This window comes from Trichosurus vulpecula, chromosome 5 (assembly GCF_011100635.1).
Source record: "Trichosurus vulpecula isolate mTriVul1 chromosome 5, mTriVul1.pri, whole genome shotgun sequence".
In the NCBI taxonomy this organism is placed as follows: domain Eukaryota; kingdom Metazoa; phylum Chordata; class Mammalia; order Diprotodontia; family Phalangeridae; genus Trichosurus; species Trichosurus vulpecula.
This window is the reverse complement of record NC_050577.1, coordinates 47736486-47748513: the sequence shown is the minus strand read 5'-3', so window position 1 is coordinate 47748513 and position 12028 is coordinate 47736486. Positions and strand designations below refer to the sequence as shown.

Here is a 12028-nt window from a genome sequence, read left to right as displayed (position 1 = left end):
AGCAGATTACCAAGACATATCATAATCAACCATAGAAACAACTATTTATTAAATACATAATAAGAACAAGGAGCTCTTCTGAGTACTCAGAGCAAAAGAGATACAACAAATTTACTGCTCTTGAAGGGCAACTGCCAGTGTAACTCAGGGTCAGGTCATGCCCAAATCTCCTGCTTAAAGTAGCAATTGGAACCGAACCACAAAGACAGAACTGACATTTATATGATGGTTTAAGGTTGGCCAAGTACTTTACATACATTGTCTCATTGGGAGCCTTGCAAGACCCCTATGAGGTAGAAGCTACTGGTATTATCATTCCCAATCTGTAGAAGAGGAAACGGAGGCTCTGGGCATGGCTTGCCTATTGTCTCAAACTAGCAAACATCAAAGGATATGAACCTGAATCTTCTTGAGTCCAAGTCCAACCTTCTATTGACCATTCCTTAAGTTGGAAGGAAACTTAGAGGTCATCTGCTCCAACCAAGAAGGTCCAGGAATAATGACCCACCAAAAACTTGAAAATTAATTCCAATACACAGTGGTCAAATAACAACGACCAGGTCCAGAAAGACAGGTCACCGGAGAGCCAAGGTTCATAAAAAAGTAGGACGAAGCCTTTTCCCCTTGTGGCACACGTTACAGAGTAGAGGGCTGAGGTGGAAAGAAAGATATAGATCTCTGATCTATAAGAACTTCCTTTGCCCAATACCTTATTGGCGTTCTTTAAATCATTGCTACGTCTTTCCAATTCTGAGGTCTCTCTGCTTTCCTTTCAAAGCTCCCAACATTCTAGACTTGCCACCTTCTCAAAAAACTTCTCATGACCCAGTCTTTCATTTGCTCCTATAGGGAGCTGGTTGTTCACCTCCATGGACCAATGTCCTAAATCTACTGGCTACTCTGAGTGGTTCACATTTGACACTCTGGAAATCCCTCGTGTTCTGACAGAATTGTATGCTTCTTGAGAATGGTTGTTTTATCCTTTGTCTTTGTATCACTAGCACCTAACAGGGACTAGCAAATAGTAGGAACTTAACAATTTTTGCTCATTGATTAATTGTTTGGCTAGAATTACTTCCTATATCCCTGGTTTATCTGAAACATCTCAGGTATTGATACTGTCCCAGAAGAATAGTGTGGAGGAATATTCTGCAGTGCCTTTCAAGGATAGCTACAGCATTGTATAAGTCTTTAAGGAAACAGCTCTTTCCACAAACTGGCTTAGTGCCCTTTAGAATTTCAGCAAGAAAGCAGGCCCACATGATATTACTCTCAGCTGTCCCTGAGCTTTATTTTCCTGTGTGTTGAAGTTCAAGATATATCCCTTCAACCCAGATTGAGGGTTCATACTGACCAATTCATCATTCCCTCTTGGCAGAGTATAAATTCAGATATGCAAAGAAATTGGCAATAGCCCCAGATTCCTCTTTATATTCTCTCCTACAGGGCACAGGAGTGCTATGCAAATAAAATCTATGAAATAGTCCTGGATATCTCCTAGCTCCCTGAGGAATTACAGAAACCATACCTAATAATTAGCCTGAATCACTTGACAATTTTTTCATATTATGTTAGACTATTTTAGTCTGTATCTTAGACAGTGAATTGAACAGAACATTGTGGAAATAGCATTCCCAAAGACATAAGGAAAATCTCTAGTCTCTAGGTCAGTGTAGTAGCAATTTAGATTTGAAGATCATTCCCACCCATTAATAGGCCATGTGACCTGCTTACTGCTAAGCCTAAGACACATGTGGTGGGAGAAGCTTCTTGACAGGAAGAGGAAGTTATGTCACAAGAAATGCTGAGAGAGAGAGAGAGAGAGAAGAGAGAGAGAGAGAGAGAGAGAGAGAGAGAGAAGAGAGAGAGAGAAGAGAGAGAGAGCAGTTATGGCTGCTGATGGATGCCCTCATGATTGTTAGAACTGAACAGGCTGACTTAGCTGTATTATGAGTTTGTTGGTTGGGAATACCCCAGCGGGGGATCGGAGAGGTTTTGGGATGGCGAGGCTCTCCAGGTAGTTATATTGTATGTGGAATGTTTTACTGCTGTGATAGACTGGATAAATGGCTTGTGGGATATGGTTCTCTGGTATCTGAGTAAATGGTTTACTTCTTCTACCTTCTATGTGGAGAGCTTCGTGTACTTTGCGATATGGAACTACATAGACGTTTTGACAATTATCATCTACATTGTTATTATTGTCTTACTGTTACATCTACTTTGGTTAGATTGTGAGCTTCTTGAAGGCAAGGACTGTCTTTTGTAATCCCAGAGTTTAGTACAATGCCAGGCACATAGCAGGTGCTTAATAAATGCCTATTTATGGACTAATTAGGCCGTAGTGAAAAAAATCCTGCTTCACAAAATTTGACACAGGCTCACATTTTGGGGTGGAGGAGGAGGTGGGAAAAGAGAGAAGGGGGTGACTTTGAAAGAAAGGCTTGCTATTAAACAGCTAACTTCATCGCAAACAAAAGACACATCAGATTTAGAATCAGAAGCCCTGGGTGTGAATTTCAGTCCTGCCTCTTATTGTCAGTGTGACCTCAGGAAAGTCATTTCGCTTTCCTAGGCCTCAGCTTCACTAGATGTTACATGGGGAATAGGACTAGATAATGTTTTCTGGACAATAACATATGCAAGATTAAACTGAGTGCTATTTTATTATAAGGAGCAAGAAGATTGGCCCTAGAGAAGAGGTGAGAAAATGCATCTCCCTCTGGTCTTTGCAGAGGTGAGAGACTAGGGCTGTGAAATATTACCAACACTTTCTGACTCAGTTGCTTGCTTTTGCCGAATTGTTTTGTCTTGTTTTTCTTGCTTCTTTCCTTTTTTAATTTGTTACAAAAAATGACTCTCTGAGTAGGTGAGGGGTATAGCTGGAAATGAAGGTAAGGTGAAAAATAAAAGCTAAAAAGTTTAATAAATTTCTTAAAATAAAAGACCAGATGATCACTAAAGCCCATTAAAGTTCTAAATCCTACAGTCTTGTGATCTGGTTTTCATCAGAATATTCTTTTATTAGGGTATTAAATTTCACAAGGGCAGAGATGACTTTTTATATAAACCATATCTCTTACACTGCCTAGCACCATCATATTTCATGGATAAATAAATGGCTAAAGGAAAACCTACTCTCTGACATCACTCTCTGTGATCATTCCATCAAAGGGTATCCAGCACTCTAGATGGACCGGGATGATTAGGACTCCTACAAAAGCAACTCCTTACCAGGAGAGCTGCCTGAACAGAGGCAAGCTGCCCAGCTCCTCTACAATAAAAATCTCAAATTTGTACCAGACTCAATAATGTTCAAGAAATCCAATGAGAAACTATGGTGACTGCTTGAAATCCAGAACTACACAAAAGGTCAGTCAGCAGCCCACAGGCAATAGGATAGGGGACTTCCCTCAAAGTCAGTACCAATTTTAATAACCAAGCCAAGTAAAAAGGGCCAGAGAAATGTGTTGCCTACAGGGCTCTCTGAAAAAATGGTAGGGGAAGCTCACCCAAAGAAGCTACCGATGGGTTATCAAATCACATTGGGGTCTTTAGAAGGCCAGGGAAGCTGCCACAACCAACGTAAATGAACCTTAGGCCAGAATATCCTAGGGCTCCGAGGTCCCCAGCACCGTGTCCCAAGATATGATAGGGATACAGAAGATCCAGCACTCTGGACCTCAAGGATCCAAAGGAGGGTAACCCCAGGAGAAGAAGGTCAGCACAATAACTCAGATGATTTAGGTCAGTACCAAGCAGCATTGATCACCCACCCAAAAGTGCAACGGGGACAGAGATTGGTCTTGGCACAAAGCCCCAGTCTGGGAATTAATGATGGAAAGATGAGTAAACTGAAGAAGACACCCACCAAAAGTTTAAAAAATAAATCAAATTTAGACATCACCCCCAAAAGGAGGAGAGGATAACTCCAAAACAATTGTAAGCAGAAACTCAAAGGGAAACATAAAGACTACATGAATATATAGAAGGGTGAGATTAAAAGCAAATAAAATAAAAGATCTTGAGAAAAGAACCGGAGGAAGAATAAACATCTTTGAAGAAAAAGTGGTAAAACTTAGCCAAGTAACAGATTCCCTGTAAATTAGGATAAAACAAACAGAAACCAATGAATCCTTGAGATTGTAAGAAACTAGAACAAAAATTTTAAAAATAGTAGAAAATGAAAGAAATTTGAAATAAAAAACAACTAATCTAGAAAGGAGAGATGATTTAGGAATTCACTGGAATCCCTACAAACCATGATTTTTTTTAAAGCCTAAATTTCAAGAAATCATAAATGAAAACTGCCCAGATCTATCAGAACCAGAGTTTGTAGGGACATTTCCAATGCTGTTGGCATAAGGGTATTCTAGTCTGTTTGCTTCAATATCAATCTAAAGCTGCAGTTGGTATTTTCTCTGTATCATTTCTTGACCTGTTTATTAGTACCTCAGCATCATTTAACTAATTAATGTCAATTATCTTTTGCAAAAGATAAGAACAGGACCAGGGGGAGGAGAACAAGAATTTATTAAGTGCCTACTATGTGCCAGGCACTATGTTAAGTGTCTAGTTTACAAATAGCTAGTATTACTTCCCATATTTAGCTTGTTTCTATATTAAACTATGAGCTCCTTGACAGCAGGGGCTGTCTTTTGCCTTTCTAGGCTGTCAAGGAGCTCATAGTTTAATGAGGAGACAACATGCAAACAACAATATAGAAAGGAGCTAAATATACAGGATAAACCAGAAATAGTCAACAGAGATAAGGCATTTATCAAGTGGGATGGATTCAAAGGGAGTGGAGCAAAGTTTTTTGCAGAAGGCAGGAATTTGGCTGGGACTTGAAGGAAGTCAGAAGACAGACAGGAAGGAGAGAATTCTAGGCATGAGGAACAGCAAGTGACAAAGCCCAGAGTTGGGAAGTGGAGTTTCTTTATGCAGGGAGTATAAAGAGACCAGTGTCACTAGATTCAAGAGTATGTGGAAAGGACATAGGTATGAAACAACTGGTAAACTGGGAAGGAGCCAAGTTATGAAGTGCTTTGAAGGCCAGAGAATTTTATGTTACTAGGATACTAGATATCTAGTAGGCTAACAGCAGAGAGACTGCTGTGTTGGAGAAAGCTGAGAATTTGGGGTTTTCCAGTGCCTTGCACATTGTGTGTAACAAATTCATCTTGAAATGAACTGAATTAAATTAGAAAAGGATGGACAAGGGCAAGTGGACTGTGCCAATATGGGAAGCTGAAATAATAACTTGAGCATGGACCTGAGGGTTGATGAGAAAGGAAAATATTGGGCATGAAGATGAGATTCTTTGTTGGGGTAAATGGCCTTTGCGGTCTCTTCTGAGATTCTTTGAAGGCAAATGCACTTTGGGGCTGATTTGAACATAGGGAGATGATGTGGCTGAGAAATTAATAAAAAGACAAAAGGAAAAAGGGGAAAGAGGATTGGCCCAGGAGTCAGAGTAACCTGTGTTAAAATCCGACTTCAGACACGACCCCTGTGACCTTGGGTAAATCCCTTACCTCTCTGGCCCTCAGTTTCCTCATCTGTAAAATGAATGAGGTTGGACTAGTTATATTCTGAGTTCCCTTCAACCTCTAGACCTATGATTTTAGGATAAGTAATGTAGGAAGGCTGCTCTTGAATGAATGATGGAAACATTTACAAAGTACAAAACATCAGGTTACCCTCTGGGGATACAAATTAAAAATGCCAGCCTTTGAGGAATTCATAGCCTATTAGGAGGAGGCAAGAAAAAACTAGACAAGACAAGCCTCGGGAAGGCAGGTTGTTTTTGTAGCCTGAGGGGAGTAAATCGGAGCACCCTTCCCAAGCAGCAAAGGCAGTCATTATGGGCATTGTGTGAGTTATTACAGACTATGACTTGATTTATGACTTGGTTACAGAAGTGGGGGGCGGAGAACGAAAGCAAATGTTTATTTTTAGAAAATAGAAAGTTGAAGGCTTTCAGTACGTTGTCTGGGTGGGCCTGTTTCCCCAGCTGCAAAACTAGCAGTTTAGGCTCGTTGACTCCTGAAGTCTCTTCCAGCTCTAAAAGCTAAAACGCCAGAGATTGAGTTAGGTTAGGCGGATGCCCAGGGTGGGCTGGGTCAACTTGGAAGAAAGGTACCGGCGAGTAGTTCACCGGACAAGAGGGCGGAGTCGGGTGGGGCGGGGATGGGCCGGGGGCGGGCTTACCTTGAAGTAGGCATACTGAAGAAACTTGTAGGGCTCCCGCCGCTGGAACTCGTCCAGCACCTCGCGACTGGGCTGCGACTGCCGGAAGGCAGGGAGCCCCTGCTTGCAGCGCTTGAGGCATCTAGCGCGGTGCAGCAGGTCTCCGAAGAGCCGCAGTTCGGGGAAGCCGGCGAACCTGTCCCGGGGCTGGGGCTGAGGCTCAAGGCCAGGGTCCGGAGCGGGCGCGGGTGCGGGCACGTCCCTGTCCATGCGCACAGTGCTGCAGTTGAGGTGGCAGAAAGCCTCGCTGTCCCGCAGCAAGCGGTGCAGGCGCATGCTGATTTCTAGGTAGCCCACGCTCTCGGCCCAGTTCTCATGGCCGTACTGGTCCAGGCCGTACTTGTAGGCGGACTCCAGGGGCATCAGCTCGTCCCGGGGGAAGCTGCGGAAGCTGTAGCGCTCGTACTGCGCCAGCCCGGGCCCCAGGGAGCAGCAGAAACATAGGGCGCAGAGCAGGGCTCGCCCCGCGCCAGCGGCCACCCCGAGGCCGGGGGTCCGGCCACTGCCGACCTGCCCCATCCCGCTGCCGCAGCTGCCCTGCCCGGCGGCCTTCTCCCTCTTATCTTCCCACCCCACTAAACCTGCCTCCCACTCCGGACCCCAGTGGCTCACCCTTCTCCCACCCCCACAGAGAGTGCCTGCCTGACTATCGGGGTGTCAGTCTGGGCGACCACCACGTAGCCAAAGAGGAAGAGGGAAAGGGAGGGGTGGGACAAAGCGGCAGGAAGAGGGATCAAGAATGCAGGAGGAGAGTTTTCTCTTCGTCCTCCTACTCTGGACCCCGGTGGCTTGCTCCTCTCCCACCCCCACGGAGAGTGCCCGCCTGACTGTCGGGGTGTCGGCCTGGGAGACCACCACGTAGCCAAAGAGGAAGAGTGGCGGGGGAAGGGGACGGGAAAGAGCAGGAAGAGGGATCAGGAATTCGGGAAGAGTTTTCTTTTTGCCCTCCCACTCCGGGCCTCTCTTGGTAGGACTTGCCTCACCCGGGCGGGGATTTAGGAAAAGATTGACAACTTAGGGCTAGCTAAAGCGGGGAGGCGTTCGGGCCCAGCCAGGCTGCTGCCTCTGCCACTCTGACCAGAGTGGGAAAGCCCTTCCCTGGCGAGAGGAGTGTAGTGTCTGGCACGGGCCTCCATCAACTTTCCCTTCATACAATCAGCAACACCTTCCCCTCACATCTCTGTCTTTTGGAGGCCTGTCCTACCCATTAGACTTCATATTAACATCACCCATGAATTTTTCCACAGTCACCTTAGTCAGTCAAGAAACATTTGTTAAGCACCAGTAATGTTCTCTTCCCAAATACTCTTAACACTTTCTTCCTTCTACTCTTTGGCTTTCTCTACTCTTTCCCTTTCTACTTTTAGATAGAAATTATCTGTAAGTGTAACTTATTTTGCTTATTAAGTATTAAGTTTTTCGAAGGCTTTATTTGTCCTTGATCCCAGATGTATAGCTGGAAGGGATCTTAGCAGCCATAATTTAGCAAGCAGAAACTGGTCCCTAAAAAGGTTAAATGATATAATCAGCTAGTCACACAGTTAGTAAGTCTCTGAAGTGGAATTAGAACTCAGTTATTCCTGACTCCCACCCAGCTGCTTATCCAACTACACCACGTTTACCTCACTGCCTAGCACTGTGCCCCATTTATAAGGTAAATATTTGTCAGACTGGATGAAAATGGATACCTGACCCAAACACAAAGGTTTTGAAAGCACTTTTATTATTTATATTCCTCCACCCATCTAAAAATCTCTTGTGGTTGTAAACAGAGGTATTAGTCCCATTTTGAGTTGAGTAAACTGAGGCTTAGGGTGAGTGGTTTGCCTAACAATAGACAACCAGAGAGTTATTTAAGGTAGGATTTAAAGTCAAATTTTCTGGCTCCTAGGTACAGTGCCAGGGTGCTTTTCAGATGTGAAGGTGTATGATGCTTATAAAAATGTAACAATACCCTATCTACTACCCAGTGGGGTAGTTGTGAGCATGAAATGAAATCAAAGCTGTATGCAAATTAAGATTAGTCAAAATTCATCCAACACTAATTAAAAGTGCCTACTGCTTGGTGCAGACTTGAGGCAACGGTATAAGGAGTTCAAGGTGAGGAAACTGAGGCCAACAGAGTTAAGTGACTTGCCCAAAGTCACACAGGTAGCGTCTGAGGCCAGATCAAGAAGATAAATCTTCCTGATTCCAGACCAGACATTCCATACACTGTGCTACCTAACTGCCCTGCTTCCTGAATATTGTTGCCTATAAATTCAGAATTAAATTAGCCCAGTTCCAGACCTTAAGAAATTAAATTAAATTAAATAATATTTAAGAAACACTAGAAATATATGCTACTTAAATCTAATTCTATAGGCTTTTTAAATAATAGACAAACCATTCATGGTACATACAAAGAGGCATCGAATCCTACCATATAGCCAACCAGCTTCTCCAGCCACCAAATTTCTCTGCTGTCTATTCTGGTACTTGAGAGTCAGAATAGCATATGTGACAATTCTTTAAATACAAATCTCTTTGTTTGACCTTTAAAGCCAGCCACAACCTATCTCCAAATTACCTTTTCAGTGTTTATAGACATTCCTTCCCTTCATGAACTCTAGGTCCAGCCAAATTGACTTCCTTTCCATTCCTCTGGGAGCAGGGAGTTTTCCTAAGACAAGTCATTCCATCACCCATTAGTAGTCCTAAATTAGGAAGAACCTGATACATGCTCAAGGAGCAGTGTTGCAGAATGATTAGGTACCAGATACTTACCAGCTGCTCTGACTGTGCCAACCATGGCCAAAAGTGGAAGGCCCTTCCTTCACTATGGAGTCCTACATTTGGCAGGGATTCATACCATTTGGGCAAGTTACTTAATCTGTCATGGTCTCAGTCTATACATGCATATAATGGGGTTTACAAATAGAGCACTGATCCTGGAATCAGGAAGATCTGCCTTTGACATTTAATATCTGCATGACTATGGGCAAGTCACTTAATTTCTTGAACCTCAGTTTCCTCATCTCTAAAATGATGAACGTAGTAGGAGTCACATCTATTTTATGTAGGCTGGACTCTTTTGCTTCTAAGTGGGCAGAGAGGCCATTCTGAGAATTTGGTTAGTCCAGGGATTTGCTTTGGCTTCCTTGTCACTGGAGGCATAAAAAGTGATTGGTACTGGTTTGGTGTTCTTGTGGGTTTGGCAGAATTTCCACCATCCTGTGCAATGTCAGTCTGTCAGGTAACAAACCTTTATTAAGTTTTTACAATGTGCCAGGCACCATATGTTTTCCTTCCTTAATGTTGCTGCCTTGGTGAATATGAAAATCAAGGGGAACTGCATCTGTTTGAATTGGTAAACGGTAGCTTTTGAATCTCATATTTTTATTGAATTGTATAGTCTATTAATGTTCCATTGCATTCCGGTCTCAAATTTGAGTGTTGGCCTGAGGGAAGCCTGGTACAACACAAGAGGGCTAGACCGGATATCATCTAAGGTCCTTTTGAGGTCTAAACCTATGATAATCCTGTAATCCTAGCTCCCAAGGCTGTTAGGAGGAAAGTGTCTTGCGAACTTCAAAGTGCTATTTTGTAAGGAGGCCAGGAATTCCTTGCTAATAGAAATGTATAATAATGGCAGATGTGTAGACCAAAAGATGCCAACCCCAAAAGGCTCTTATCAATCTTGTTCCCTAGTTAAATTATTTTGTGACCAGGGGAATAATGAAGACCCAGCACAACAGGAACCCTTCTCCACAGCTCCAGGTGGTACCTTAGTGGCTCTTCCAATTTGAAACATTTGGATTATTTAAAGGGAACTAGGTTAGAGACCCAGGGATACAACCGGAATTACTCAAATCAGCATTTAAAAGGAATACCCTGAGCGGCTGCTAGAAAAAGAGTTCAAAAGATAGCTTTTAACCTAAGGGAATCTAAGTAGGTTCTGGGGTTGCCTTGCCCCAGAGGCAATTAAAGACCAGAGATGGAGCCAAAGTATCTAGCAGAGAGACCATTGTTGACACTTACCTGATGAAAGCACCAGAAGCTACCTATGGTTCCCCAACATCCCTGGGAAGGGCTTTCCATGTCTCCTGGCTGTGCGTGGTCCCCGAAGCTGTGTCCCGTCAAGTGTTCCTGTGTGTGAACCCTCCCCTACTAGTGCTATGTTATCCCCTGTATATGAGGAATATGGAATCCAATAGCAGCTGCTTTGAACTCAAGTGTCTTCCCATTCCCGGAGAATCATGGATTAAGAGCTGAAAGGGGACCCCAGAGGATCTCTACTGCAGCCTCATTCCCTCACTTTACAAATTAGAGATTGAAGCTTCTAAGCTAAGTAACTTGCCTAAATTTACACAGGTGGTGAATGGCAAAAGTAGGATTTTAATTCAGGACTTTTGACTCCAAATTCTGTATCCTTTCCACTGTCCCAAGCTGCCCCCTTTATCTAGTCTGGTTACAAAGAGACAAATCGGTTGGGGGCTCAAAAGCTGCCTAAGGTTTGAGAGGCTGCCCACCCACAGCCACAATGTTTCTCACATGTCAGGTGGCATTCAGAAGAACCCACATATGAGGTGGGGCCATGGCTGTAAAGTCAATGCTAATGGCCAAAGAAAAAGAGGAAATGGAGGTAATGTGGAAGCTAATGGGAAGTAATAAAAACTAAGATTAATATTGGCACTTTGTGATTTATGAAGTGCTTTACAAATGTTATTCATTTTATCCTTACAAGGACTGTGGAAGACAAATATTATTATTAACCTTTTTAAAAAAAAAGATAAAGAGGTAGTAATATCTAGGATCATACAGCTAGTAAGTGTTCAAGGCAGGATTTGAACTCATGTCTTCTTGATTTGATGCAGCCAAGTGGTGCAGTAGACAGAGCCAGTGCTTGGAATCAGGAAGACTCTTCTACATGAGCTCAGATCTGACCTCAGACATTTACTGGCTATGTGACCCTGGTCAAGTCACTTAACTGTGTTTGTCTCAGTTCCTCATCTGTCAAATCGAGAAAAAAAATGGCAAACCACTCCAGTGTCTCTGCCAAGAAAAGCCCAAATGGGGTCATGAAGAGTTGGGCATGACTGAAAAACAACTTAATAACAACTTCCTGATTTGAGGTCCAATGCTCTTTGTCACCTAGCCCAAGAAGCCAGGAATTAGAAGTATCCCCAAGAGTGATCCAGGTGCCTATAAATTTCTGGGCCCAGATAGGAGAGAATTTTTATGCTTCAGAAATGAGTTTGGGGACAAAGACAGAATTTAGTTAGGATTTAGGATAGGAGCAGCAGGTGCTGAGGGCTAAGTGGCTTAAAAGAAGACAAAATTAAGCAGGGTCTGTCGAATCTAATGCATACTTTTGCAAGACACCCCGTTGTCATTTGGAAACCTGTTAGTACTGGACTCAACAGATCTGTGACCTATGCTTTCCAATGATAAGTTAAAATTAATAGAAGAGGCTGAGTTTATCAAAAGTTAAGTAGACCTATGTTAGATCCCCTCTCTCATTTTGGTCTTTAATAAGGTTATTTTTATGTGTATTATTGTATATGGCAGCTGAAGAGAACCAAGATGGAAGGTTAAAACGTCAGTTGTGTTCTTGGAACAACATTCCTGTTTGGTCATTTAAAGGCATTGCCCCAGAACTGAGCTAAAAATCTCTCCTGAATTCCTGTTCTCACTCCCAGTTAAGAATGATACTTACCTGTACTCTAAGTCTTAGCCTATTTATCACTTTAAGGCTTTGAAAGTACTTTGCTGAGAACAGAGTTAAGAAGCATGA

General features: G+C 43.1%; 1 protein-coding gene across 1 annotated transcript in view; it reads right to left on the bottom strand.

The window, feature by feature from the left end:
- Nucleotides 1-7139, bottom strand: part of LOC118849559 (cartilage associated protein) — a 64479-nt gene extending 57340 nt beyond the window's left edge. Inside the window, exon 1 of the mRNA XM_036758444.1 lies at nt 6214-7139. Within this exon, the coding sequence (XP_036614339.1) occupies nt 6214-6771 (558 nt within the window). The 5' untranslated portion in view covers nt 6772-7139. The remainder of the gene's footprint in view (nt 1-6213) is intronic.
- Nucleotides 7140-12028: the final 4889 nt, after the last annotated feature.